This window comes from Myxozyma melibiosi (genome assembly GCF_037950935.1).
Source record: "Myxozyma melibiosi strain Phaff 52-87 chromosome Unknown BZA70scaffold_7, whole genome shotgun sequence".
Lineage (NCBI taxonomy): Eukaryota > Fungi > Ascomycota > Lipomycetes > Lipomycetales > Lipomycetaceae > Myxozyma > Myxozyma melibiosi.
Window position 1 is genome coordinate 141,993 of NW_027042921.1, and position 27,207 is coordinate 169,199.

General features: G+C 51.1%; 14 protein-coding genes across 14 annotated transcripts; 7 read left to right on the top strand and 7 right to left on the bottom strand.

The window, feature by feature from the left end:
• Positions 1-10: 10 nt before the first annotated feature.
• Positions 11-1,270, top strand: BZA70DRAFT_248622 (Brix domain-containing protein). Its single transcript, XM_064910669.1, has 3 exons — positions 11-78; positions 137-269; positions 331-1,270. The coding sequence occupies exons 1-3, from the start codon at positions 65-67 to the stop codon at positions 1,180-1,182; spliced, it is 999 nt and encodes a 332-aa protein (XP_064767666.1). The 5' UTR covers positions 11-64; the 3' UTR covers positions 1,183-1,270.
• BZA70DRAFT_279646 (tetrahydrofolate dehydrogenase/cyclohydrolase) lies at positions 1,271-2,583 on the bottom strand. The gene is made up of 3 exons (XM_064912814.1): positions 2,452-2,583; positions 1,583-2,370; positions 1,271-1,526 (listed from the first exon to the last, which is right to left on the bottom strand). The coding sequence occupies exons 1-3, from the start codon at positions 2,492-2,494 to the stop codon at positions 1,395-1,397; spliced, it is 963 nt and encodes a 320-aa protein (XP_064767667.1). The 5' UTR covers positions 2,495-2,583; the 3' UTR covers positions 1,271-1,394.
• A 136-nt stretch (positions 2,584-2,719) lies between these two features.
• Positions 2,720-6,470, top strand: BZA70DRAFT_279652 (Dos2-interacting transcription regulator of RNA-Pol-II-domain-containing protein). Its single transcript, XM_064912815.1, has 9 exons — positions 2,720-2,866; positions 2,938-3,027; positions 3,091-3,153; positions 3,227-3,359; positions 3,433-3,527; positions 3,608-3,747; positions 3,805-3,905; positions 3,967-4,770; positions 4,828-6,470. Exons 1-9 carry the CDS (start codon positions 2,779-2,781, stop codon positions 6,431-6,433), a joined length of 3,120 nt encoding a protein of 1,039 aa, XP_064767668.1. The 5' UTR covers positions 2,720-2,778; the 3' UTR covers positions 6,434-6,470.
• BZA70DRAFT_279657 (integral membrane protein DUF106-domain-containing protein) lies at positions 6,471-7,582 on the bottom strand. The gene is made up of 3 exons (XM_064912816.1): positions 7,339-7,582; positions 6,985-7,274; positions 6,471-6,922 (listed from the first exon to the last, which is right to left on the bottom strand). Exons 1-3 carry the CDS (start codon positions 7,497-7,499, stop codon positions 6,561-6,563), a joined length of 813 nt encoding a protein of 270 aa, XP_064767669.1. The 5' UTR covers positions 7,500-7,582; the 3' UTR covers positions 6,471-6,560.
• Positions 7,583-7,721: 139 nt separating this feature from the next.
• BZA70DRAFT_279658 (Pre-rRNA-processing protein TSR2-domain-containing protein) lies at positions 7,722-8,564 on the top strand. The gene is made up of 3 exons (XM_064912817.1): positions 7,722-7,986; positions 8,063-8,163; positions 8,227-8,564. The coding sequence occupies exons 1-3, from the start codon at positions 7,800-7,802 to the stop codon at positions 8,389-8,391; spliced, it is 453 nt and encodes a 150-aa protein (XP_064767670.1). The 5' UTR covers positions 7,722-7,799; the 3' UTR covers positions 8,392-8,564.
• Position 8,565: 1 nt separating this feature from the next.
• BZA70DRAFT_295791 (uncharacterized protein) lies at positions 8,566-10,687 on the bottom strand. The gene is made up of 2 exons (XM_064914502.1): positions 8,964-10,687; positions 8,566-8,899 (listed from the first exon to the last, which is right to left on the bottom strand). Exons 1-2 carry the CDS (start codon positions 10,265-10,267, stop codon positions 8,635-8,637), a joined length of 1,569 nt encoding a protein of 522 aa, XP_064767671.1. The 5' UTR covers positions 10,268-10,687; the 3' UTR covers positions 8,566-8,634.
• A 1-nt stretch (position 10,688) lies between these two features.
• Positions 10,689-11,458, top strand: BZA70DRAFT_295792 (uncharacterized protein). The gene is made up of 3 exons (XM_064914503.1): positions 10,689-10,975; positions 11,047-11,057; positions 11,144-11,458. The coding sequence occupies exons 1-3, from the start codon at positions 10,789-10,791 to the stop codon at positions 11,243-11,245; spliced, it is 300 nt and encodes a 99-aa protein (XP_064767672.1). The 5' UTR covers positions 10,689-10,788; the 3' UTR covers positions 11,246-11,458.
• On the bottom strand, positions 11,362-15,224 carry BZA70DRAFT_179374 (Mad3/BUB1 homology region 1-domain-containing protein). Its single transcript, XM_064909929.1, has one exon. The coding sequence runs from the start codon at positions 15,097-15,099 to the stop codon at positions 11,539-11,541; it is 3,561 nt and encodes a 1,186-aa protein (XP_064767673.1). The 5' UTR covers positions 15,100-15,224; the 3' UTR covers positions 11,362-11,538.
• BZA70DRAFT_179354 (phosphoribosylaminoimidazole carboxylase) lies at positions 15,225-17,227 on the top strand. Its single transcript, XM_064909928.1, has 2 exons — positions 15,225-16,852; positions 16,909-17,227. The coding sequence occupies exons 1-2, from the start codon at positions 15,350-15,352 to the stop codon at positions 17,101-17,103; spliced, it is 1,698 nt and encodes a 565-aa protein (XP_064767674.1). The 5' UTR covers positions 15,225-15,349; the 3' UTR covers positions 17,104-17,227.
• BZA70DRAFT_279667 (uncharacterized protein) lies at positions 17,163-19,086 on the bottom strand. Its single transcript, XM_064912818.1, has one exon. The coding sequence runs from the start codon at positions 19,023-19,025 to the stop codon at positions 17,352-17,354; it is 1,674 nt and encodes a 557-aa protein (XP_064767675.1). The 5' UTR covers positions 19,026-19,086; the 3' UTR covers positions 17,163-17,351.
• Positions 19,087-19,621: 535 nt separating this feature from the next.
• On the bottom strand, positions 19,622-23,339 carry BZA70DRAFT_289967 (uncharacterized protein; the record flags this gene model as incomplete). Its single annotated transcript, XM_064914164.1, has 4 exons — positions 19,622-21,386; positions 21,441-21,904; positions 22,796-23,094; positions 23,201-23,339. The coding sequence occupies 4 exons, from the start codon at positions 23,337-23,339 to the stop codon at positions 19,622-19,624; spliced, it is 2,667 nt and encodes an 888-aa protein (XP_064767676.1).
• A 95-nt stretch (positions 23,340-23,434) lies between these two features.
• Positions 23,435-24,769, top strand: BZA70DRAFT_279674 (cytochrome c oxidase assembly protein COX11 mitochondrial precursor). Its single transcript, XM_064912819.1, has 5 exons — positions 23,435-24,180; positions 24,238-24,296; positions 24,360-24,445; positions 24,526-24,562; positions 24,623-24,769. Exons 1-5 carry the CDS (start codon positions 23,576-23,578, stop codon positions 24,727-24,729), a joined length of 894 nt encoding a protein of 297 aa, XP_064767677.1. The 5' UTR covers positions 23,435-23,575; the 3' UTR covers positions 24,730-24,769.
• Positions 24,770-26,045, bottom strand: BZA70DRAFT_279677 (uncharacterized protein). Its single transcript, XM_064912820.1, has 5 exons — positions 25,858-26,045; positions 25,699-25,748; positions 25,503-25,621; positions 25,299-25,446; positions 24,770-25,244 (listed from the first exon to the last, which is right to left on the bottom strand). Exons 1-5 carry the CDS (start codon positions 25,950-25,952, stop codon positions 24,835-24,837), a joined length of 822 nt encoding a protein of 273 aa, XP_064767678.1. The 5' UTR covers positions 25,953-26,045; the 3' UTR covers positions 24,770-24,834.
• Positions 26,046-26,149: 104 nt separating this feature from the next.
• BZA70DRAFT_279680 (YMR193Wp-like protein) lies at positions 26,150-27,157 on the top strand. The gene has a single exon (XM_064912821.1). The coding sequence runs from the start codon at positions 26,412-26,414 to the stop codon at positions 26,973-26,975; it is 564 nt and encodes a 187-aa protein (XP_064767679.1). The 5' UTR covers positions 26,150-26,411; the 3' UTR covers positions 26,976-27,157.
• The last annotated feature ends 50 nt before the right edge of the window (positions 27,158-27,207 follow it).

Consider the following 27,207-nt stretch of genomic DNA (forward strand, 5'->3'; position numbering starts at 1 on the left):
AAAGTTGGAGGTTTTAATCTCATTGTGCGGTATTCCTTTTCTTGTCGACAGCCATTTGCCCAAGATGATGCGAACAGTGTATGTAAATGTATTGTTGAGCTTGTGTATTATAAGATTTATTGACGTGTAACTTTAGGAAACCTCGTAATGCGCGGTCGAAGAGAGCGCAGGTGGCTCGCGAGCCAAAGTTGATTGAAAACACAAAGAAGGCGCTTACCGTGCGCGGGTCGACGTGCAGTTTGACTGTTCAGAATGCGATGGCTGATCTTGTGAGTCTTTGTTTGGTTTCGTGTTTTAGAGGAAGATGGTGCTGATTTCAAATGAACAAAGGTCGCGTACAAGCAACCCGATGTGAAAAAGTTCCAGAAGAAGAACCAGATCCACCCGTTCGAAGATGCGTCGTCGCTCGAGTTTTTCTCGCAAAAGAACGATGCGTCGTTGGTTCTGTTTGGTTCGAGCTCGAAGAAGCGACCTGACACGTTGACGTTTTTCCGGTCGTTCAATTACCAGATTCTTGACATGTTTGAGCTGCGCATGCTCACTTACAAGGCGATTTCCGAGTTTAAGAAGAACGCGGTGAATGTGGGCATGAAGCCTATGTTTTCGTTTGTGGGCCCGATTTTCGATTCTCACCCGCATTACAAGATGGTCAAATCCATGCTTTTGGATTTCTTCCGAGGCGAGCAGCTCACCATGCTCGATCTCGAGGGTTTGCAGTACATCATCCAGGTCTCGGCAGCCGGCGACGGCAACATCAGCGTCTACAGCGGCGACACCTCGAGTCTTCCCGACATCAACTTCCGCGTGTACCAGCTCAAGACGTACAAGAGCAAGACGCAGACCAAGGTTCCCCGCGTCGAGCTCGAGGAGATCGGACCCCGGATCGATTTCAAGCTCGGCCGCGTGCACGAGGCCGATCCTGATCTTTTGAAGCAGGCGATGCGCGTGCCGAAGCAGCTGCAGCCGAAGGAGAAGAAGAATGTCGAGACGGATATTATGGGTGACAAGATTGCTACTATCCACGTCGGAACTCAGGATTTGAGAACGCTGCAGACGCGTAAGATGAAGGGTTTGAAGAAGCGACGGAATGGGGATTTTGAGGGAAGCGAGCCGATGCAGGAGTTTGGAGATATTGATATCGTCTCTGACGACGATGATAAGCCAAGAAAGAAGAGACGTTAGACTTTAGTGTAGGCGTTTGGATCTAAGCATTTTTATGTGTTTTTCATGTTGTAAGTACAGTTATAAAAGTTATCACTTTCGTTCAAACACCTGTCTTTCTTCTATTCTATACACAAAACTTTTATAATAATTACCAAAATGCACGCCAAACCACCACCCTCTTACAATACCCTACTCCACTTTTTATGTATATCAACTTCTACACCTTTACTTTAAGCAGACGCGACGGTCTTTGCTTTGTTGTCGATCAGACGAAGAAGGTTACGCATCAGCATTGTGATGGTGACTTTTCCGATCGAAGGAACGTATAGCGCCGCCTTTGTCTTCACTGATGGATCAAAGTTCTGTGATGAGCGTTAGTATATCAGCATCTCGTTATTTCAAAACGACTAACACTGACCTTTGCGGTAGAGAAGTTGACGCACACGGCACCGTCTTTGATAGACTCGGTAGGAAACTTGTATGATTCAGAAGGAACACCGGTGATGATAACGTCCGAGAGTCTGGCAGCCTCTTCGAGTTTGATCTCGACATCAGCCACGCGATGTCTACGGAGCTTGATGCCGTCTCCACGGTTGAACATCTGCACGCCATCAATGTCAAAAGAGTACACGACCGCGCCATCGTTTGCGAGAAGGGCAGCCAGAGGGCGACCGACGATTTCGCTACGGTTGACGATGGTGACGGTCTTGCCGTATAGACGGTTGCCGTAAGGTAGAAGCATGTTGTAGACGCCGAGGTACTCTAGGATCTTGACGAGCGCAAGCGGTGTGCATGGCAGAATGCTCTTTTTGGTCTGTTCGCTATCGAGATAGCGAGTGTTGTGGTATAGATTCTGGATGTATATATGAGAGAGTCCCTCGACGTCTTTATCCTTCGACACGACCTGCTGGAGATACTGATCCTGGCGATTTCCAAAGACCGGGAAATAAATCATGATTCCGTCCACAGCGTCGTCCTCGTTCGCCTGGAAAATAGCATCCTCGAGCTCTTCCTTGTCGACCTCCCGGAGCTCAAAATCGAAGCCGGTCTCTTGACAGGTCTTGCCGGTCCAGTCGGCGTACATGCGAGCCGCTGGATCGGTGTTTGCAAGGAACCCGACAAGCTTAGGCTTACGGCCTAGAGCCTCAATTCCTTTCTTGATCTCACCGGTGTAGATTTTGGCGACCGAGCTGGCGAGAACGGTCTCTGTGGATAGAAGTTGATGTTAGCCTTGATCTATTTGTAGAGTCGTGTACACTGCTGTATTTCGTTTGGTGTTACACTCACTTCCGGCAGGTGCCTCGGTGACAGAGTCTGATCGTCCAACCATTGGCAAGGAGTAGTCCGAGAGGGTATAGAAGTTGCTGTAGAGAAGATATCTCTGGAGTAGAGCTGCTGTATTTTATTTTTTTTCTGAATATGCTCAGCGGAGAGCGATGAGATGGCGCACTTTGGCTTGAGCCGCGTTGGGAGTAAATTTTTTTTTATTTTCTTAACAATTTTTATTTTTATTTTTATTTTTCCTGTTTACTAATTCCAGGAAAAAATTACCAACCTTAAATTTCTGATATCGCCATTCACCATCTCTTTCTCTCTTTCTCCACCGCATCCACAATGAGCAAGCAGACAATAGACCAGTACCTTGTCTCTCTGGGCGGGGTTCCCGACGAGTCTGACAAAATCGCAGATCAAATAGCCAATGGTATCAACTACAGACCTGTATCCTCGCGCTCGATGGATTCATCTGCTAACAATCAGTTTGTCTACCCTTAGATCTCCAATCGGGAACCACACGGCTTGTCGACTTTATCCAGAACCTCGGGCCTTATCTCACAGACGAAGATGTTGGTATTCGAATGAAGTGTACGTCGACATACTCTCTTACCACTGATTGTGTATTTCAAATACTGACATCTCGACAACCAGCTCTGAACTGCGTATCGACCGTCCTCACCAAACTTCCAACACCCCAGCTCAACTCAAGGCAGAGTATGTCATTCAATTCTTCTATAGTTGATTTCCACCGCTCAAGATTATGAACTAACACCGACTGTAATCTCAGTTACTATGTTATCTGCTTTCTTGAGCGAAAAGCTAGATGACGAAGAGTGCACAAAAGAGGCCGCCGACGGTCTTTTGGCTTTGCTTTCCATGGAACATATCGCTGCTTCCTCAGTGAAAGACATGGCTTCTGCGTAAGCTTTCTTATTATATTCTGAATCACCCTGGGTAGGTACGGAACACTGCTCTAACTTTACTCTTCTATAGCGTGTTCTCAAAAATCGACATGAAGAAACATGCCCAAGGTGTTCGTTATCTGGTTTACCAGATCATTGAGAAATTGTTCGAGAAGCACCTCACAGGTTAGCATTTTACAGTTCTAATTACTTTTTATATTTGCGTGGCTGTCCAAGATCTGCGGCTAATCACTCTGATACATTAGTCCTCAAATCGATGAACGACACCACTATAGATGGTTTCCTCCAGTTAGTATCAGGCGAGAAGGACCCGCGAAATCTCATGATTGGGTTTTCACTGTTAAAGACCCTCGCAAAGGAATTTGATATTGAGAAATCAGTAGAAGTACGTTCTCCAAGACTGCGCTGTCGTTGATCATGTTTCTAACTAGTACTACAACAGCCTCTCTTTGACGCGAGCTTTTGCTATTTCCCCATCACATTCAGACCCCCACCCGATGATCCTTACGGAATTACCTCAGAAGATTTGAAGTTGAAGCTAAGGTGCGAATCAACGCTCTTCCTGACTTTTTGATTCAAGCTAATGCTTCATGAATGATTATAGAGAGTCTATCGCTGCTTCGCCATTATTTGCTCCATTCGCTTTCCCCAGTCTGATTGAAAAGCTCACATCGAGCTCACTGAGCGTCAAAAAAGATGCAATTCTCACAATGTCTGCATGTATCGAAAGCTATGGCACCGTCACCGTGAGCGAATACTGGGAGAAATTGTTCAACGCTGTCAAATTCGAAGTCCTGCACGACGGTGAAGAGGATGTTCCCAACCTCGTCTGCGACCTTTTGAAGGTTCTCACACGGACGCTTGCTTTTGGTCAACTACGTGTGATTGACGACTCGCCGTTAGATCTTTTTCTCAAAGCCGTTGTCGCGGAATGCAAACCTCATATGACGAACTTGGATTCAAGACAGGCGAAGCCTGCCAGTAAAATTCTTTCGTCAGTTGCAGAGGCATCGTACATCTCTTTTGATGCCGCAGCCGAGGGAGTCCTTGTTTCAATCCTCAACTTGGTCGACTTTGCTTCGACAGCTACCCTATCTGAGCAAAAGACCGCCCTCGAGTCGCTGATGGCGTTCATCGAAGCATCGGGAAACCTCTACGGTTGGAGAACCGAGGCTGTTCGTACTTCGAAGCGCGAGAATGGCTTGCTTCCGTATAAGGACTCGTTCTTTGAAGTATTTTGCAAAGGATTTGTGAGCGTTCCTGCCGAGGAGGTGTCGTTCAAACTTCTTGCCCTGCAGGGGATCGTAAGGATGTCTCTTTTGCATTCGTTTTTGGACGAAAGCGAGATGGGGCTTGTTGTTCAGTATCTGGACGAAACTGTTTTGACCCAGCAGAATGAATCTCTCTGGTAAGTCAGAATACGGTCTCGTTATATCTTGTCGAACTTTACTAATTATATTTGCAGTGCCGCCGCTCTTTCATCTCTTCAAGCTCTTGGACGCGTCAAAGCCGATCTCATTCTCAACATTGCCTTTCCCGCATTCCTGTCCCAGCTTCCCGACCCTGAGTTGGGTAATATAGAAACTCCAACATCGTCCACAAAGCATTACCGAATAATCCTATCTGCACTCGCAGATCTCTGTATCGACAAAGGAATCTTTGACACACTCACCGTGCGGCTACTCAATCGACTCCCGTCAGCTGCCAAGAGTGACGACAACAACGCAGATTTCACACAGTCAATATTAGCCGCCATTCTTCTAGTTCTGCAGCGGAAGATTGGCGAGGAAGACTGGGATTGGCTGTATTTCTTCCAGACTCTAGTTCCTAAACTATTCTCGGTCGTTATCGCTGCTGCGCTCGAACTGAACACGCAGCTGCATCCTGCGCTTTACGCGCCTGCGTCTGTGGCAATCGCGGGAAAGATCATCAACTTGCTCGTGCGCTCTGTCCCTGTCGAGGCGCAGACTCTGTTCACTCAGGAGTTGTTCAATCTGTTTGTCTCTAGCAAAGATTCTGCGCTGATCTCAGAGCAGTATCGACCACAGGTGTCGATTCTTTACAAGCCGTTGTCTTCCGACTCGACCGGGCCCGAGGGTTTAGTTGAGCTCTTCACGGCCGCGGTGGCTGGTCTCCGCCGAGAGATTTCGCTCCCTGTTTCCAACGCACTTGAGTTTGCGGCAAATATCGTCACCGTGAGCGAGACGCGTAAAAACCCGCAAGATCGTCTTGCGCTTTTGCGGTTGGTCGCTTTGATTGTGAGCAAATGGTTCAGCAAGGAAGATGATGCCGTGTTTTTGAACACAACGGTGGCGCAGTTGCGCAAGACGCTTGCCGAGTCGGAGGATTTACAAGAGCGGATTATTAGTCTCGAGCAAATTTCATGGATCGTGAAGGCGTATGTGTTTAAGAGCAATCGGCAGTCGTTTGAGACGATCGAGCAAGTGATTGGCCTGCTGCGCGATGCAGAGATGGGACCGTACGCTTGCAAAGCTTGCGGGATTATGATCTCCGACGACGAGATCGTCGACAAGGCAAACTACGTCGTCGTGCGACTATTGGCTAAGCAGAGCTACTTCAGTTTCTGCGTAGTGAAGATCGTCGACGGCTTCAGCTCGAGTGTAGACACGGCGTCTAAGCGGCACTATCTTGTTGCGCTGTCGACTATTCTGCAGCATATGCCAGGCAAGATTGTGCTGCCGCAGCTGCAGACTTTCCTCCCGCTCTTGCTGCAGTCGCTATCAGTTGACGACGCACAGGTCAAACTCGCGTCGATCGACACCATCAGCGCGACGATGGCGGACGCGTCCGCGACAATGACGGAGCACTTGTCGACAATAATTCCCCGGCTCCTACAAGCCACCGTTCCCAAGCCTTCGAACCCTGCGAACGTGCGCGCCGCGGCTCTGAGCGCGCTCGCGAGCTTTACAAAGACGATAGCGGCGGACTCGCTGCGTCCTTTCCGGGCGGAGATTATTCGCAAGTTGCTGCCCGTGCTGGATGATGCTAGGCGGGATGTGCGCAAGGCGGCTGTGGACTGTCGACAGGCTTATTTTGCGATGGAGGCGTGAGTTGGAGAAGGGGTTTTGCATGGTGTATATAACGCTGTATATATTCATAAATAATTTGTCATTTTTATAGTATCTAGAATTGTAATAGTATAGTACAGTTTTTATTTCTTTAGTCTACCAGACAGATCTAGTACATCTCGTACTTGAGCAGCAGACGATCTTCGATCTCATCAAGCAGATACTCATGGCTCGCCAACTCGATATTCTCGGCCTCACTGCAATGCAACTTGTACACATCCTGCCCCGGCTGCATACCCGGCAGCCCGCCGCCGCCGCCGCCAGGCATGCCCATGCCCATGCCTCCCATGTCCATTCCACCGCCGGCGGAGTTGTTGCTGCCGAGGATGATATCGTACACGGAGCGGAGACCGAAGAGGCAGAGGAAGTACCAGGAGATCGAGGAGACCCATCTGACGTCGAGGTCGCGGGTCATGACGCCGGATTGCAGGATTGATTTGAATCTGATGGTCAGAGGGAAGGGCAGTTTCACTAATGATATGTCAGTCACGGAGAGCTCCCCAGTAAGTCAGCAGAGAAGGTAAGAGACGTACTTAAGATAAACCCGCTGAAAAAGAAATTGATCCAACTCATAAGCAAAGTCTGCGGCACAATCATCACCATGTTTCCCTTCAGCATATTCATCATCTGATCCATTCCACCCGGCTCCGCGAGCGGATTCGCAGGCGCTTTCGGCTCATCCTTGTTGAGAAACGATTCTTTGTCCTTGAGAAACTCGCCCTCTTTGAACGCCTGCGTCAGGTACTGCTTGCGGGAGAGGAAGGAGTATTGGGGGATGAATTTGCCGTTGGCGCGAAGGGTTGCTCCGCGAGTAAGTGCTTGTCTGTCGCATATGTTAATATCCACAATATCATTGCTCCTCATTCGACTTAAAAGAGTTAACTCACTGCTCGCGAATAGCTAGTAGATCCTGCTGCTTGGGTGTACTCTGCAGCAGCTGGGTAACGTAATGTCGAAGGATACCGACTAAAATCATGACCAACAGAATCGGGAAAAGCACCCAATCTCGCAGACTGGGATCCAAAACAAGATCCGGAGCGGCTGCCATCGTTCTTTTAATCTTCTTTTCTTTTAATTGAAGAAAGAAAGATGCGAATTAGGGCGAAACAAAAGAGAGATGGTGGGCAGGTGCGGTGGTGGGAAGCAGGTTGCTGTCGTTGATGATAGTCGAGATTTGTTAGTGATCACAAAGTCACTAAATAGATCACAGCTCACAACTCTATTATTTAGAGCTCATCTCCGTTGGGAATTTTTTTTCTGAATCGCAATTATCAAGGTCTCTACGCCGTTGACCTTTGATCTCTGAACCTCTTTAAAGTGATTGAAGATAGAAATCAAAGGAACAATAATGGCATCGGCAAACATTGCAAAGAACCAGCTCACAACACCGACGCAGCAGTCGCGGTTTGAACTCGGCGTGTGCATGGCAGTCTACGCTTGGGAGATCTTGACGGTCGCAGTCCAGAGCGGATGGGGAGGTCCAGATGGAGCGGATAAGAGGGATTGGATGACTGGCTCGATTGTTGAGCTTTATGGTGCGTTTTTGGATTTCTGCGTTTGAGGAAGAGAAGATAGGTTGAGAGGGTGGAGACTAACGTCGATTTGGTATAGAATCGCAGGATGAAGTCGATTCTGAGGATATCGAGGCCCGACTTTTGCAGGTTATGGAGGACGAATTCGAAGTTGCAGTCGAGGATGACTCCGCTTATAGTGTAAGCAGCTCCTACTCTACTAAACAATCTTAAAACGCACACTAACATCTGTCAATACAATAGGTGGCCGAGCAAATCGTCCGGATATTCGCGCAATGCAAGGAAAACGACTTTTCGCTTGTCGACAATCTGTATCAGAAATATCTTGCGAAGCAGAACAGTAGGTCGACCTCTGCTCCTGTCCAGGTTGTTGAGCAGGCTGAGGTCTCGGATGAGGATGACTACTAGTGTGACGTGCTGATTCTGTTGCGTGTGTAATTGTATGGTGATTTTCGGCGTTTTGTTTTCTCGTTGAGTGTTGTGAAATTTGTGTGGTGTGCATATGGATAGAGAAAAGTTTTTGTTCTACTTTACTTTCATCTTATCATTGAATTAGTTTTTATAATAAATTGAATCCAACATATCCGATCTAGCATATGATTCTATATTCCAAAGCCAACCAACCGACTACAAGACTCCAAAAGAGACCCATTACTCATTCTCGACTCCCAAAACATCAATACTCCCAGTTTTAACCTGAATCCTCCATCCTTCCGCCGCCAAAGACTGCGAGATAAAAGGCAAAAGCCTAGCTGTTCCCTGCGCGCTATGTGCTCCACGGCCAGTGATGATTGAGAACGGCGCACGCAAGCGCTGTCGCTGGGACTCGTGCCACCAGCTATCGACGTATTCGTGGGCTATTTTGTTTGCTTCTTTGACTTCCACTCCGTGGAGATCGATTGAATATTGCGTCGCACTATAATTTCCACTCGTTAATATCACGTCATCCACAAATATCAACATTAAAAAAGATAACGTACGTTTCTGCAACCTTGAGTCGGCCAAGGTCTAGTCGCAGCTTATCAAGTTCACTGGTAATCTCGCGCGACACGTTCGCGTAGTGCAATGGCGCTGCGGTGTGCAGATCTTTTGTATTCCGTCTCTTGTACAAGTCGCCCGCTTTTGCTCTTGCTTCATCGCGCGCAATGACTTTGTTCCTGATCAGCTGCTCGAGCTCAGCCTTCGACCTGCGAGGGACTGTGACGGTGCTGGATGTGGTGTGTTCGGACGAGGTCCAGGCTGGAGCAGCTGAGGAGGTCTGCACGATTGTGTGATTGGCCCATTTATTGGTGACTTCTTTAAAGTCGCCAGCTGCTGCGCCTTTCGAATTTGCCTCGATCAAGGTCGCGATGAGCTGTAGATCCTCTTTAGCCTCCTGAGCCTTTTCGATCAAAAAGACAGAAAAGGCGACCGCTTTGTCGAGATTGTTGTTGGTGAATAAAAGGATCTCAGAGTATAGAGAGTCTGGAAGATTAGGAATGAGATTCTGGAGTTGCTCTTTTGCCTTCCTACTTTCTTCAGCTGGGGGCGTGCACCAGTCAGTCATCAGCGATCGACGGGAATAGGTGATCAAATGCACGAGAGCCGAGGCAGGTTTTTTGGGATACAGATCCAGCGTTTTGGAAACCGTATCAGCCGGGAGATCGAGCAGGGATGTTACTGTCTCGACGTCTTCTTGACGATCGTAGGCTTCGGCAATAGCTTTGATACTCAATTTGCCGCGGCTCTTCTTAGCTTGCGCGACAGAGGCCCAGTCATGCGGTTTGGCTGCTGATGCCGATGTACTAGATGACGAGTCTTTATCGGTGTCGCTCAGGAACGAGAGCGAGAGAACTTCGTCGATAGCTTTTGACACGTCGTTGTTGCAATCAGTCAAGACTCGTTCGAGTTTCTTGCAATCAAAAGAAGGAAAACTGTTTTTGAGAAACTGAAGCTTCTCATTCCGCGGTTTGCGCGCCATTTCGTTCACCGGCGAGTCGTCTGTTGTCGAAGACTCCAGATCCCAAGACATTGTGCCCTCACAATAATCACTACAGCTCGCGGATGATCCTTCGCTGCTCGCATTGCCAGCAACGTCGGCAGCTCCTTCCACGTCTGCCTTATCAATCAGCGCTTCGTAAGCTATAGATGCACATAGTTCACGGGCTTTGTCGATATCTGAGAAATCTAGGGCAAGAGCTGCGATAAGAGAACTGTCGAGGTCTGGGAACTCTGCTTGTAGGACTTGTGCTATATCTTCAGAGTCTGCCGGTCGCGCCTTCTGTGCCTTTTTCTTTTTCGGCATTGCTGTAAAAATGTAATCCACCGACAAAAGAGTTGGAGGAAGGACAAGCACCGCAGATATATATACTAATTCACAACTGCTGTAGACAACGACCGAGTATCAAGAAAGCGCCATATCAGTCCTTGCGTATCGTACAGACAAAGCCGCCTACAGAACCGGCGCAATAGCACACGCAAAGCACTGCTGCATTATTCCGTATCGTTATCGTCGCTGTTATAAGAGTCGGTTTGTTGCTGAGCGAGTTCAAATCAGTTGATTGTTGATTGTTTCGATTAAAACCTACAGATATCGAAATATTTCAATACAATGACTAATCTACCGTAACAGCATGACAAATTTCACGTGACGCAGACCTGGCCAATGACGCTGCTCTGAATTACGGCGCCCGAGTCCTCTGTACGCTCGTCCCCAGAACAAAGTTCGTGGGAATCTCGAATCCCGCGGTGCCTTTTCTCGCTCACCGGTCAAAGGAAGCAGCCAAAAACATCCTCACTTTCTTCTTCAACATTATAGAAACCACGATGATTCGATCGACCGCTTTACGGACAATCTCGCGGGGTGCGTTTGCGCAGGGACGTACTGTTGCTGGGCGTCGCGCGGGTGTGAATGTCGCTGCCGTTCGGGCGTACTCGAGTGACCACCACGACGACCATGGACACAATGATCATGATCACCACGATCATCATGACGATAGCACTCCTCCTGTTGGTATGTGTATCTGTTGCTGTGCTGGTCATTATGTTGATATCATTTGCTGACCGATCTTGCGTCTTCTTTAGAGCTCTTCGACGTATGTTCTTTCCCATATCCGCACCACACCGCAACACCTCCCACCTCTTCTTCCTGACAACTAACAAATTCTTCTTAAACCTACAGAAAAAGACCTCTCTCTTCCTCGGCGGCGCCGTCCTCTTCATCGCTGCCTCGCCTCTCTTCAAGTACTACCTCGACGCTTACAGCTCTCCCCTGCGATCCTAATCATCCCCGCACCACCACCACCAACACCACGTCGATGTACTCAGTAGTTTGAAGGTATAGAGAGGGAGAAGGTTTCATGTTTGTTGTATATGTGCTTGGGTTTTTATTTTTTGTATCTCTTTGTTTAATGCATCTGGTGACTTTCGCATCATCCACACTCTTATCAACAACATCTATATCAGTGCAGAGCCAGGCAGAAAACTCTGCAGTGTTTATGATTTCTATTCGTCATATTAACTGATCATCAAACGAACCCGCCGGATATTAAACTAATACTAAATGCCACCTTATTTTTACAAATGCCTCCGTCTCTCCATCACCAGCTGTTCCAACTTCTGCAGCGATCCCCGCAAACTAACTCCAGACCGCTCCCCGTTCTCCTCCAGATACTCCTCCATCTTCACCCGGTACTCCTTCAACTTGTGCGTGATCGGGAACTGCTTCTCCGCGCCTTCCTCCGCAACCATCTCCTCGCTTTTCAGCGCAGAGTTGAGAAGGATGTCAAACATCTGCTTCCACAGATCCTGCTGCCAATATCTCTTAAAACTCTCCTTGATCCGGTACCGCTTCCGCCGACCGCTCGCGGCGCTGCTGTCGGCTGTGGTCTCGATGTATTTGCCGAAAAGCATCATGTGGATTATACTAGCGAGACCGTGGTAGTCAACCTGGTAACTCCAAGGCCGCAGCTCACGCATCTCCGCGCAGTCCTGCTCGCATGTCTTCCAGTCGGCAATAAACTGCACCCCGCGCGGGAACGCCGTGATATCAATCGACCGACCAAAATCAATCAGCGTGATTCCCTTCGAGCACCAGCCGTTCTCGCCCTGCGCGGAGTATGACCCCGAGACGGACTTTGATGTGGTAGTAGACGATAGCGAGAGGCCCGCCATCGAGCTCGTATGCCGGCTCTGGACTAACCGCACCATGCAGTTGTCGGGCTTGAGGTCTCCGTGAAGAATACCGACTTCGTGCAGCGCCTCGATAGTTCGAAACAGCTCGATGGTGAAAAACATCACGAGACATTCATCGAGTCCGAGAACAGGCCCTGACGCAGTCTTTATACTCTCGGCCTTGACTAGATTCACTAGATCCAGGATCGTGCCCTGATCGTTGTAATCCAGCACCAGGCAAGTAGTATCTGCAAACATATGAAGTTCGCGTGCTCGAATCATCGACGCCAACGCGCGCTCGCGCATCTCAAGCGAAAGTCCCTCGCCGCTCCAGCGACGCTCAATCTCGCGCATGATGTAAAACTCCCAGGCACTAGGCGGCTGCTCCATCTTCATCGCCACACTGGTTTTATCCTCGCTCTCCAACACGTTCTCGTCGTTCAAGACATCAAAGAGATACACCGGCGCAAACGCACCTTCGCCAAGCTCTTTGCGCAGTCGGTATGTCGTGCCGCGTAACACGATCTCTGCATTCTCAATCGCTCGCTTGTTCTTCACCGCCTTCTGTAATATCTCTGCCTTTCCAAGCTTGCGCCCGTCATAATTGTATAATCCGCGGAACGACCGCAGCGACTCGGTCGCATGGTCAAGGATCGCGCTCCGCACGCCGTCGTTCATGGGGTTCACCATCATCTCCTGCACAACCGGCTCTTTGCGCCAGATATCAACCTCGCGAGTTACTTTCCGCGCGACAGGAGAAAATCTAATCATCGAGTTCTCGTCCTCCGCACCGGCAGCCTCATCGCGGGCAAGAATGTCTCGTCGAGGAGCAGGGTGCTCGATGAAAGGTGAGCTCTCAAGATTCTCATCCATGCACTCGTTTATGAATCGATTATGCTTAGCCTGTGCCGAGCGACTCACGGTAGCTACAGACTCTGTAGTTTCCACAATCGGCGTCATCATGCCAAAGCCGTAGGCCTTTGAGGAAAGAGCGGGACGGTCTGATTGGTGAGGTGTCGCTGGTACACCGAGAGGAATCAGACTGGTAGTTGTTCGTGACTGTTCAGAAGAGGGTTCATCGGAATCACGATAGATGCCAATCTTTTCTTTGATGTCCCGAGCACCGTCTCCAACTTCGGGTTCATCGATGGTGTTTTCAACTTCCTGGCCTCGACGTCGTGGATCTTCCTGATCGTTGTAATGCTGACTATATTCTTCCTCTTCCTCTTCTTCATCATCCTCCTCGTCCTCTTCATCATCATCCTCCTCGTCTTCATCCTCGTCGCTGTCGTCATCGTCCTCGCTGCTGTCGGAAACACCCTCGTTCTCAACCGCATCATCAGTATCACAGCTAAGAGGCTGGTTAAACAGACTGTAAATCTCCTCAGTCGCCGCCCGTGTATGGACAGTCATGGTCGGAGACGGCGGTCGACGTCGAGTAGCATCAGGAGAACCTAGACTACATATTAGCACCTGTAACAAAGACAGCAAAGCAGAGATTCGGCATTGCAACATACCCTTCAGCGGCATGGTTTGAATAGTCATGTTATCGTCCCGCGGTAAACTTTTTCGCTCTTCACGAACTTCAAATTCTGGATGTGCAGCAACTGGGGTCCGATCAGCCATAGGTGTCCGACTGACACTAGCCATGGGAGTCCGATCAGCCATAGGCGTCCGACTAGTGACAGGGGTGCGGTCTACCAGAATTGAAGGCTCGCGGCTCTGAGATCGTAGTGGTGTCGCTGAAGGAACGTCGGCAGACAACTCGATAGGTCGAGCCGCGACGGCCTTGCCGTGGCGTCTCAGCAGGCCTCTCGCTCTCGCTCGGAGCTCTTCGAAGGACAATTCTTCTTCTATCTCGCTTGGATATATAGCCTGTAGGTCCACAACAAACTTCTCCTCTCTCTTGTTCTTCGAGCCAGTCGGTAGAGCCGGTACTTTAAACACAGGTTGCGGAGGTGGACCCGCTTGCTGAAATATCGATCCACCGGATAAAGTTGAAGATGACGAGGTATCCTTGAAAATCGGCATTTTCTCTCGCGAAGCAGAAGACGGCGGTAATCTGCTCATCATCTTCATGGTTTCGCCCTCAATCGGCCTCGACTCCATCGTGTTCTCCTTCCTTCGCTCAGCAATGCTCCCAATCGACTCCCACCCGCCGCTCCGCTCAGGGTTCACACCCGCAGACCCATCCGGGTCGGCAAAGATCGCCATCTTCTCTCTAGGTCGAGAAGATGCGCCGTCAGCCATACCGGCTCCAGAGCGCTGCTGTTGTGGATTATCTTCACGTTCGACGACAGTGAGCTCTTTCGTCGCGAGCGCGGGACGCAGAACGGCAAGTGCGGGCGAACTCGGCTCGTTGGGGTCGGCAGGGTTCGCTTCCAATCGCTCGATGAACTCGGTATACCGTCTCCTCAACCTCTCCGTCGGCCGTGCATCTCGCTCGATTCCCATCCTAAAAACCTCGTCCGCCTGATTCTTGCGGTTGAGCGACTCGAGCAGGTGCGCGTACTGCTCGTAAAAGGTCGCGAGCTCGACGCCGATGCCGCGCTGGAACAAGAACGAGAAGATTTCGCGCGGACTGTCGTTGTACTTTGCGTACTCGAGCCACACCCGCAAGTACCGTGGATCGTTCGCGTAGTGCGTCGCGGACTGGAACTGCGTCGTGCATCGCTCGAGAAGCGAAATCAGACCGCTCTCGACGCTCGCGCCTTGCGGATAGGTCTCGTGCGTCCATTTGAGGTAGTCTAGCCAGACTTCAAGCGGATCGTCGAGGTCGTCGGCTGTCTTTAGTTTTTCTTCGAACCGGTCGCGTGCGGGCGAGGAGACGCCGCGAGGAAGGTCGACGGAGGCGAAACTGAAGGCTTTTGCTAGTGCTGCTGCGGATCTGCCTTCGGGCAGTGGTTGGATATTTTCCTTTTGATGCTCAAACATGTCAAAAGACACTGCCTCGAGTGATCCCATGTTGAACCGAGTGAATCGCGGGTATCTTTGTGTGTTTAAAGAGAAAATCAGCGCTGGGAGAACAGGTCGAGGGCGACTCGAGAACCACAACAAAAACAAAGGAAACCCGCCGTTGCCGCGGTAACACACGAAACTCTAAATTTAATTCACGTGCGGCTTACAATCGACTCATTCTGAATTTTTTCTGTATCTCGATTAAAGACCGGCGACAACTATCTTTCTATTAGCAGCAGCTACGCAAGACAAAGACATGGACCGACAAGTAGTTGGGATTCTGGGCGGAGGTCAGTTAGGCCGGATGCTGGTTGAGGCCGCGAGCAGATTGGACGTGAAGACGCTGATTCTGGACGCGGAGAACGCACCGGCGAAGCAGATCCGGGCGTCGGACGAGCACGTCACTGGGTCGTTTGCGGACGCTGCCGCGGTGCGGGAGTTGGCGGAGAAAGTGGATGTGCTGACGATTGAGATTGAGCACGTTGATACGACGGTGCTGTTTGAGCTCGAGAAGGAGAAGGGGGAGAAGCTGCAGATTCATCCTTCGCCGGCGACGATTAAGTTGATTCAGGATAAGTTCTTGCAGAAGGAGTTTTTGCTCAAGAACGGGGTCGCTGCTGCTGAGTGCGAGAGCGTGGAGAGCACCGAGGTTGCGTTGGAGAAGGTGGGTGAGAAGTACGGATATCCGTACATGCTCAAGTCGCGGACGCAGGCCTACGACGGCCGAGGCAATTTCGTGGTGTCGTCGAAGGACGATATCCCCGAAGCCCTCAAGACGCTGCACTCGCGACCGCTGTACGCGGAGAAATGGTGCCCGTTTACAAAAGAGCTCGCGGTGATGGTCCTGCGAGAGCGCGACGGCTCGGTGTCGTCGTACCCGACCGTCGAGACCGTGCAGAAGGACAATATCTGCCATCTCGTGTACGCGCCCGCGCGGGTGCCGGATTCGGTGCAGTTAAAAGCCAAGGTTTTAGCCGAACGCGCGGTGTCGCTGTTCAGCGGCGCGGGTATCTACGGCGTCGAGATGTTCCTGCTCGAGAACGGCGAGATCCTCTTAAACGAGATCGCGCCCCGGCCGCATAACTCGGGCCATTACACGATCGACGGGTGCGCGACTTCGCAGTTCGAGGCGCATATGCGTGCGATTCTGGGCCTGCCGATTCCGAAGAGCAAGACCGGGTTCGCGCTCTCGACGCCGTATACGAGTGCGATCATGTTGAACGTGCTCGGTGGCGCGGAGCCGGATTCGGAGCTGGAGATTTGTCGGCGTGCGTTGACGACGAAGGGCGCGACTGTGCATCTGTATGGGAAGACGACCCGGCCGGGACGGAAGATGGGACATATCAACATCGTCGCCGGAAGCATGGACGAGTGCGAAACGCGTCTGGCCCAGATCCAGACCGGCGAGTCCTCCTCATCCTCATCCTCCGACGAGCAGAAGGAAAAGCCGCTCGTGGGAATCATCATGGGCTCAGACTCTGATCTCCCGGTGATGGCCACCGGCGCGCGCATCCTTCAGCAATTCGACGTCCCGTTCGAGGTGACAATCACGTCCGCGCACCGGACGCCGTTCCGGATGACAAAGTACGCGACCGAGGCCGCGGCGCGCGGGATCAAGACGATCATCGCGGGCGCGGGCGGAGCAGCGCATTTGCCGGGTATGGTGGCGGCGATGACTACGTTGCCGGTTATTGGTGTGCCGGTGAGGGGCAGTACTTTGGATGGCGTTGATTCTTTGTACTCTATCGTTCAGATGCCGGTAGGTTCTTTTCTCCCCACTGCCATCATTTACACATAAAACTAACATCTTTCTAGCGCGGTATCCCGGTAGCCACAGTGGCAATCAACAACGCGACCAACGCCGCCCTGCTCGCGGTCCGCAACCTGGCGGCGTTCATGCCAAAGTACCAGTTGAAGCTCGAGGAGTACTACGCCTCGATCGAGAAGGAGGTTCTCGACAAGGCTGATAGGTTGGAGACTATTGGCTTTGAGTCGTATCTCAGTAAATAAGAAGTTTGCTTTGAGGGTTGGGTGGGTGGTTGTGGTGGAAATAGGGGTAGGAAGGAGGGTGCTGGTTGTGGTTGTGTACTATAATATTACTAAACTAATAGAGGAATGTTACAAGATCATTAATTGACCGTATTAAGACAGATGAAACAAAAAAATCAAAACCATTAGATAATATTACAGCGTTGGCTCGTGAATAGAGACATCGAAGAATTAACAAAAACTGACAAAAAAAACAAAAAGAGAAGCAACTACGCCCTCCAGACTTGGGAAACCGAGTCGTCAGGGGTAACGTTATCGACAATGTCTTGAGCATCGACGTATTCATGCGCAGGCGTAGCGACAGGCTCGGTGGGGATCGCCGTCGCGACCTCGGTTGGCGGGGCGGCGGACTCGGAAATTTCGCTGACGGGCGACTCGGCGGCCGCGACCTCGGTAGGGGAAGCGGCAGCGACGGTGGAGGCCGCAGGGGCAACAGTCGAGGGAGCAAGAGGGGTGCCGGCGACAGGGATGGCAGACGCAGGGGCCTCAGATGCGGCGACCTCGGAAGCGGGGGCGGCGGAGAAGACGCTGGCGGCGGTAGGAGGCGCGACGGAGCTCGCGGTCGAGCTCATTGTTCCTCTGGGAGAAAGAGGGGTGTTGCCGGAGGTAGCGACCTCGTGGATGATCTGCCACCATTTTTGCAGGTCGTCGTAGGTCGAGGTCTTGAACTCGAAAGTGTGCTTGCGGGTGATGGTACCGAGCGCGTCGCGACCGGTGATCTTGAACTTGTTCTTTCCGGTCTCTTGTGCGTAGGGGGCGCCGACGTTTGCGTCGGGCAGGTAGAGCGACCATTCGGGCTCTGTGCTCTGGTTGTAATCCTTGGAGGCGAACTGGTGCATGTACTTTGACGGGGTGATGACGTAGTATGCCGAGTTGTAGGCTTTGGAAAGGGTCATTGTGCCCTTGCGCTGGAGAACGCCCTCGATGAGAGGGATGGTGGACTCGTGGTTCATGTTTGCGTAGCGCACGCGGTCGATCGAGCGCTTCGGGACGGACTCGTCGGCGAGGACGTCCTTGTTTGCGGTGCAGAACTGGTTCCACTCGAGATCGTCGGGGATGGCGAGGAAGGACTGCGTGATTGCGCCGTAGGCCTGGCGCTGGAAGTCCCAGAACGTGTTCTGGACCTGATCCATGAGGGTGAAGGCCTGGCGGATGCCGCTGACGACGTGGGCCTCGAAGGTCTTGAAGTCCTTCTGGATGGTGAGCAGCGAGTCGGTCTGGGCGTTCTCTTTTGAGATCTGGCTCTCGAGGTGCATGAGTATAGCACGGTTGATGACGTAGGGATCTTTCAGGGGCTCAGCCTTGCCAGAGAAGACTCCGAACGAGGACGAGTACTGGCCAAGGGCCTCGATCTGCTTCTGAGTGAGGCCGCGGGCGCGCTCGACCTCCTTGACGCCCTTGAGGCCGGTGGACTTGAGACCTTTGATGTGCTCCTTGACGTCGTGGGAGAGACGCTCGACGTGGGGGACGACAGAGCTCTTGATGTTGTGCTCGGCCTCGTTTGCGGCGTTGATGAGGGCCTCGGACTTCTCACGGAGAGTGAAGAAGCCGCCGGAGATGCCTTCGCGGGTGGCGGGGTTTGTTGCGGTGGTGGTGGCCGCGGTGGGGGCGGTGGAGAGGGCGGGAGCGGCGGGTTCGGAGGGGGCGATGGAGGCGGTGGAGGAGAGATCGGCGGGGGTCTCGACGGCGTCAAAGTGAGGAGCTTCGAGGACGGCCTTTGAGATCTTCTCGTAGTCGCGGGCCTGGTTGTGGTAGAGGACGCGGTGGGCCTCGACGTAGTCCTCGAGCATGGAGGTTACATGGCGCCATGACTCGAGGCGACGGAGGAGGATGTTTGTGGGGTCGATGATTTCGAGGGGGATAGCGTCTTCGAGGGAGGCCATTGTGGATTAGAAGAGAAGAGGAAGTAGAAGAGAAGAAGAAGGAGAGGATCAGGTAGAGATGGGGAGGAGGAGGAGGAGAGGAAGAGAAGGCGGTGGCTGGTTCTTTATACGCAGGCAAAGAGCCGAACGCGGATCTGCCTGAAATTAGGGTTTTGGACTGACGCAATTTGGGTAAATTAAGGTTCTTTCCTGAAGCTTAGTTTGTTTTTTGGGATCCGCTGTTCGAGATCGATCTGAGCAGTTGCGGTTCTTGAAGAGATGATTGGTAAACAAAGATAAAGAACACTTTTGATATATGTATATTGTGCTTTGTGCTTTGTGCTTTGCATTCTAGTTCTGCTTTTATCAGCCTGTTCTGCCTACTCTTCTTCTCAATACCCTCCTACTCTGGCTCGGCACTAGATTGTTCTTCGATTACCCTGCACGGCGTCTGGCTCGCTTGCATTAGTCGAATGGAGCACAGACACGGACTTGGTATCATCCGACTCTTCTTCTCTTCTTCTCTTTCTATGATATCATCTCTTCTATTATAACAACACCTATCGTATCAGCATCGTCACCATCGTAGACTCTATCTATCGTACACTCCTCTTCTATCACCACCCAAACGTCTCATCAAAGTACTCAACCCGCCCCTTCGCCTTCCCCATACACCCCACCACACTCGCCCGCACCGCATCGTTCATCTGCCCCGGCCCGCTCACCATCACCCCAACACTCCCGCCCTCGTAACTTCCCGCCACCGCCTCTTCCACAAACCCTTCCACCGAAGGGCGTCCGTGCTCGACCCTCACCGCCTCCACCAGCCGCCGCACCTCCTCGCCCTCCGCCATCTCTATCCCGTCGCTTCCTCCAGTCACATATATCTGCACCTCCACCCCTCCTCCCCGCACAAGTGTCTCCATCTCTTTCGGAAGCCACTCAAGTGCATCCCTCTCTCGAATATACCATCGCAGTATCGTTCGCCTCCTCCCTTCTTTTCCCCTCCTCCTCCTCCTCCTCCTCCTCTCATCCTTCTCCGCGCTCTCCTCCTCCTCCGCGACCGTCCTCCGCCCAAGCTCAACCGCCCATTGAAACACAGCCGTGATCCCCACTCCTCCCGCAATCAGCAGCACTGTATCATACTCCAGCAACGTCGGCTGATAGTGTCCATACGGCCCTTCCACTATCGTCTTTAACTGTCCTCGTTCTGATCCATCTCTCTCCCCAATGCAATCTCTAACAATCGTATCCTCACCCCCAATGCTCTTCACCTTCACACTATCTTCCCTCCCACCCACCACATCAGCCTGATCTCCGCCTCCACCTCCAGCTGCTGCTGCCATCGCACGCCTAAACAGCTTCTGCGTGATCCCATTATTCCGCCGCGCCAAAATCACAATCTTGTGCTCTTCATTCATCACATTCGACCGAAACACCGAAAACGGATGCGACTGCCAGAACCCGCCCCACACCATCACATAGATGTACACATGCGCGCCCGGGTACACCCGCATCGCCTTACTGCATCCAATCTCGACCCGGCACACGTCCTTCCCCCGCACCTCCACCGTCGACGGCCGCGTCCACCCAAGCCCAATCATCCTGCATATCCGACAGACCCTGTCGAATACCCAAAACCCAATCGACACCTTCAGCCATGCCGTATACCCGAATCCGCCGTGGAAAAAATCAACATGAAACCAACTCCCGAGTATGAAGACGACCGTAAACACAATATGCACCGCCAAAAATATCTGGTACGCTGCCCGTCGAAGCACATACCACCCTTGTAATAGCATCAAGCACGATATACACAGCGCAACCACTCCGCACAGCCAGTAAGGCTTCACATAGTACGTATGCAGCGCGTCCGCCCGCACTGCGTATATCGTCCAGCACACGCTATGAATCGCCGCATTCAAAAACATCGTCCGTGCCACCCACCGATGATACACATTGAACGTGTTAAACGACCATCCCGTCAGCCACATCAAAAAATTGTTTCGCGACGCAAACAAAAACACCAGCGGCAGCTGCCCAAACGCCATGATCCCCGACCGGTGCGAAAGATAGTCGATCTGCAGCGTCTTCCGATCGATATAATACACGTTCGGGTACACTATCTCATACCCAAAGCACAGAAAAAGGAAGTTCATCAGACAGTGGATCGCAATCACAATCGTCTGCGCTCGCGTGGGGATATACCCTAAAAACCGAACAACCACATTGTGCCGTCTGCCAAACGTCGCTGGAACAAACACCAGCTGCCGTAGTTTATTCAACTTGTAGGACACATACGCCCGAGAATAAAACAGTTGCAAGCCGTGCACCACCATCGCCAATAGGAATACGAGGGACCAGTAACCTATCATAGCCTCACTTTACACCAAGTCAGCAATAGTCATATCAATGAATAGAAAAAGTAGAGCTGACCTGAAATACGTCCCCTTCCCAATCTCGCTGTATGATGCCCGGTTATATCTCAGCGCGGCCTCATATATCTCCTTGTCTGGCGTCACTGGCCGATCTGTCGTGTTCTTGACGCTATCAAGCTCGATATACCACCCAGTCTCCGTCGCGTTCTTGTATATACCCTCCAGCTCCTCCTGCACCTCTTTCTCCGGCTCGATCACCCACGTATATTCAGCACACGTCGTCGCCCACCCGCTGTAGAAATACGGCGTCAGCTTCGACGGCGCAAACGTATGCATGCACTCCATGAACGCCGCGAGCCACGTCGTGCTGCTGCACCGGATCTCCCCCGTGTAGTTCCACAACCCCATCGTCGGCTCGACGTACTCGGTCGCCATCATGCACGCATAGAGCTCGTTGTGGGTTTCGAATGCTGAAGCGCTCGAGATGAGGAGGGCGAGTGTTGCGAGCAGGCTGCCATATCTCTTCATTATACAGCTTGTCGACATCGTCATAACTCCGGAGCGCGAAAAAGGACGAAAGGCGGATAACAAGCAGCTTCAAAAGACTAAAACCATCTAAAACAGAAAGCAAACAAGCTTGTTCTTCTATCGTATAATCCTCTTTTCTTCTCTTCAAATAGCAAAACAAAGAATATCTGCGTGTCGCCGGAGTAAACCACCAGAGCTCAACAAAAGTTCCCAAACTGGTTTGGCCACCGCTGTGCGCACGTGCCGCGTACGTCATGACGTAGTTTTAATTTGGTTGCTTCATTGTGTTATGTAAGGGATTTGTAATCATATCTGAGAAGCCATTGTATTCTATGTTATGACTTGTTTCTATGGTTATATTCTATAGATACATCCTCAATCACTGCCCTCCGCATCCCAGTCTATGCGATGTCGCCGGCTCACCGACGGGTGATGGTCTCGGCTGCTCCTGCTGCCTTCATCTTCTGTTCTGCGCTCTGTTCTGTGCTCTGTTCTGCGCTCCGTTCTGCTGCCAGACCGTCCTTCTGATCTCTCCTTTTCATCTCTATCTGACACATCCCGCGACCGCAGGTGACTATCGTGGTGATGTCTATGCCGATGCTCTCGACTGCGGTGCCGCTCCTCCTCCCCGTCTTTCCCCTCGGTCTCTCCCTCGCGCCGTCGCGAGCTGTGGTGATGTCGTCGTTCTCTATCGCTTCTCTCTCTGTCTTCACCCCTTCTCTCTCTGTCTTCACCTCTCTTTTCTCTCTCCTCGTCGTAGCTCTTGTCGTCTCGGTGCCGTGAACTTCGACTGCTGCTATGGTGATGGTGATGTCGCCGTTCACGACCTTCCTCTCTCTCCTCATCATTCCTCCGTCTCTCCACTCGTGATTCCGTATCTCCCACCTCCTTCCTCTCCCCCTCCGGCTTATCAAACGACATCGCCTGCTGCAACTCCTCCTCATCCCCCTTCGTCTTATAAAACGTATGATCAACTCTAATCGTACGTCCCAGCACCGTCGCGCCGTCGAGATTATCGACCGCCAGCACAGTCGACCGCTGATCTTCGTACTTTAGAAATGCAAACCCCTTCGACTTGCCCGTGTCTTTGTCCCGCATCAGGTCGATGAAGACTGGGTTGCCGTACTGCGAAAAGATGGCGAGGATGTCGCCTTCTGTGAGGTTGAACGGGAGCGATCCGATGACTAGATGCGTATAAAAGTCAGCCCCTTGTTCTAACAACAAACACAACGTAAACAAATACAAGTCCTCTCAAACATCAACATCACAGAACGACAGAATAAAACTTACAAACAAACGCGGTGTCTTTGTAGTCATTATGCCATGATCCAGCCTCGCTAACCCCAGCCTCCAGTTCCTGCTCATTCAGCTTCGCGATCCGTCGCTGCTGCGGATCGTCTCTATTCCTCCGCTCCGACAATCTTTTCATTGTCTTCATCTTGTGCTTGAAGATGCGTGAATGCTTGTGTGTAGTGAAGTAGGGAACAGGAAGATGGTGAGGTGGTGGGTTGATGTGAGAAAGTTAATTCAAATTTTCGGAATCTCCCAAATACACGTCTCTACACGCCCTCCTTCATAAGTGCAGTATCAGTCTGACCATCTCTCTTTTCTATCTGAAGAGATCTATACAGTCATAGTTCTCTACATCTGACTTTGACGAACTCAATGACTTCTCTTCTTTGCGTGCGGTCGCAGCTGCTTCGGCTCCGATGTCAGCCGAGACCATCAATGCTCTTACATTCACGGCTATTCTCAACATCCCACTTCCTACGAAACCAGCAGACTCAAGAACAACAGCAAAAGCTGCAACAAGAGCTCGAACAGCAGAAGCTGGCGCATCCCGAACTGAACCCCGCGTTTCTCAAAAAACTCATAGAAAAAGGTCTCACCGTCGAAGACCTGGTTGACCGTGAAAACGCTCGGAATCGGCAAAAGAACCGCACCGCCCTCTTCTACACCCTCTCCATCATCATCGCCACGCTCGCGCTCTCCTACGCTTCCGTCCCGTTCTACCGATTACTGTGTCAAAAGACCGGATGGGAAGGCACGCCGATGACAGACCTGTCCCGGTTCACGCCGGACAAGGTCGTGCCGGTCAAGACGAACCGGAAGATTACAATCTCGTTCGAGTCTGACGTGTCGAGATCGCTGCCGTGGTCGTTTGTGCCGCTGCAGAACTCGGTGTCGGTCACGCCGGGGGAGACCGCGCTGGCGTTTTTCAAGGCGAAGAATAAGTCGGCCGAGGATATCATCGGTGTCGCTACTTACAAGTATGCATTCTCTATTCTGTTGATTATCTGGTCGGTAGCTAACTTTGCTTAACTCAGTGTCAATCCGCAGCAGGTTGCGCCATACTTTAGCAAAATCCAATGTTTCTGCTTCGAGCGTAAGCTTCTGTCTTTCATATGAGAGGTTGGGTGACCTACAGCAACTAACTGAACCAATGCAGAGCAACAACTACGAGCGGGTGAAGAGGTCGATATGCCGATCTTTTTCTTTATCGACCCCGACTATGACTCTGATCCGTTGATGAAGGTATGCTTGCTTCTAACCATCGTGGCTGCTGAGTTGACAGCTTGGGAGATACAATTTACTGACTCTTGACAATAATGCAGAACATCGATCACGTCGTCCTCAGTTACACATTCTTCCGTAAGCATACCTTCTCTTTTCCTCTGCTTAAATGAAACCACTGCTGACTGACATCTACAGGCGCGAGACCAAACAACTATGGAATTCTCACTCCGGTCGTCGCCAGCCCTGAATTCTCGGCCCCAATCAATGTCAGCGCGAACACGAGCTCCACATCCTCAGCATAGCTGTACTCAATGTTCATCTTGATGTAAATAGTTAATCATATTGATATTTATTCTTACAATATCCCTTTTCCGTATATTAGTTTACAAAAATAAGAGAAACCCATCCTACATTTCCATCTCCGCATCCTGGTCACCCAAAGCCTGCACGATCAGCGCCAGCTTTTCCTGCAACACCTTAATCCCCTCCAACACGATCTCGTTCGGCGGCAACTGTCCCGTCGCCTCGACATCGATATAAAACCTCTCCGGCACAGCGTTATAATCAAACGGCTCGTTCTCCTTCGGCGGTTCCTCCCAGTCCGCGTTCTTGCTCTTTGGCCACTCCTGCTCGGCCGAGACTTCGAACCAGTAGTCTGTATGCCGGAGTTTATTCCAGGGGTCGTATTCAAACCCGATGGCGGCGGTCGGCGACCATTTCGCGTGTTCTTTGGCGATGCCTTTTTTGGCGATGCATTTCAGTTTTAGTTCTTGGTGTTTTCGCAGTTTGCAGATTAGCACGCCTTTGCCTTCCGGGTCTGTTGCAGTACGTTAGTCATCTGATCAGATAAATGGAAGCAGTTTAGGCGTACCGTTGATCACTGGTCGACCGACTTCGGTGTTGTGGCTCATAATCACTAAATCTCTTGTGTACACGTCCATCGTCGCGTCGCTGGTACACCGCGCGTCCAAAGTAAGCGTGACCGAGCAGTTTTCACAGTATTGATCGCAGTCACAGTCCTATATACCCGTCAGTGTTTCTGGACAGACGAAAGAAGTTTCCTGGTGTGTAGTACTCTAGTGTAGCGCAGGGATTCAATGCCGGTGGAAGCTAGTGGGATGAGACCTAGTCTGTGGGCTATGAATTCGTCCGCAAGGACTGATGTGTTGATTTCGATCTCAACCAGGTCGATGGCTGTAATGCCAAATTAGAATGTTGTGTCTTTTTCGCAGATATAAAGAGATGAGCTCTGTAGAAAAGGCGATGCATACCGATGGTAGGAATCTCTGCTATCATAACTCGTCGTATCGAGTTCGCAAGTCTAGCAATCGAGCATTAGTAATTGTCTCTCACATTCATTCTATTCAACAATCGATGCACATCGACAGCAGCTGGCAAAGATGAATGAAACTAGAAAGATGTAGACATACGACAGATCAACATTCGACAGCACAAAGTCAACATTCTCAGACCCGGCCTTTCGAATCGTCACCTGAGGTCCCTGAGGACCGTCTAAACCATCCATATTATTATATCTTCCTTGTCGAGCGCTGTATATCCAGCAAAATCAAGCCCAGTTGCAGTTCTCCAGTGGGATCCTCCTGACAGTCTTCATACGATGACTGTGAGGTTTAGGCAGGTTCACATCCAGGGTTCGGGTAGTAGTTTAGAGTTTTCGACTTTTTTCGTGCTTCGAGGACGGAATCCGTGAAGTTCCCGACCGCGCACTCGATAGCTTTCCGGGGACTACTTTGTTTCTTCTTGCAGTTCTTCTCCGACGCTCTGGTAGTTTGAGGGAGAATTTGCGTTACTGCGTGTTTTACCACAAGTCTGTTTGAGTGGTTTTGATATCGTGTAGCTGAGCGGAAAGCCTCGCGATAGTCCTTTCTTCAATCATCATTTTTCGGTTTCTCTTCCGGTCTTGCCAATCGACGAAAATAATCTGTTTCGCAACCAGAAGCAGCTTCATCTTTCAGACACAGTCATGCTATTTGGTCAATTGTTCCGGAGCCGGGTCGCAGCCCTAGTCCCGACATCGGCGTCGCCAATGTCGCTTCTGCGAAGGACATTCACCTCGACTGCACCTGCCCTGCGCGAGTTTAAGCTGGTGGTCAACCGGCGCGTGAAGCAGCGTCCTGCTCTGAAGGGCAATTTCTGGGTGCGCCAGCATCTCAAGACGGGCCGGAGGATCAAGTATCCTCCTTACCCCTACGGCGACGCTACGGTGTTCAAGCGGTCCAACCGCGGTCTTTTCGGCGGCTTGTTCCCGATGAAAGGACACTCCATTACCGAGAAACTAGAACGGAAAATCAACCGGAGATGGGTTCCCAATATTGTGAAGGCTACGCTGTACAGCGAGGCTTTGAAGACGAGGATTAAAATCCCAGTTGCGACGAAGGTGTTGAGGACGATCAAGCGCGAAGGCGGGCTGGACAATTATCTGACAAAGGAGAAGTCGGCGAGGATCAAAGAGCTGGGGCCGAGAGGATGGAGATTGCGATATGCTGTGCTTTTGCGCCAGCAGAACTTGAAGCCAAGCCAGCTGTAATTATCTAGATATGAAGATATAATGTAAATATTTCCACCCTTACTCACAGTCTGAGTCATAAAAACATATTTATAAAATAGTATATAAATACTACAATCGAATAACAATCAAATAGAACATATAATCAAGAATAATCGCTATAATCGGCCGGTCTCCGGGAATCGGCCGAACCACCGGCTTTTAGACTTCTCCGAGGGCTTTCAGTTTTTACTGATGAGCGCCGGTCAGAGAT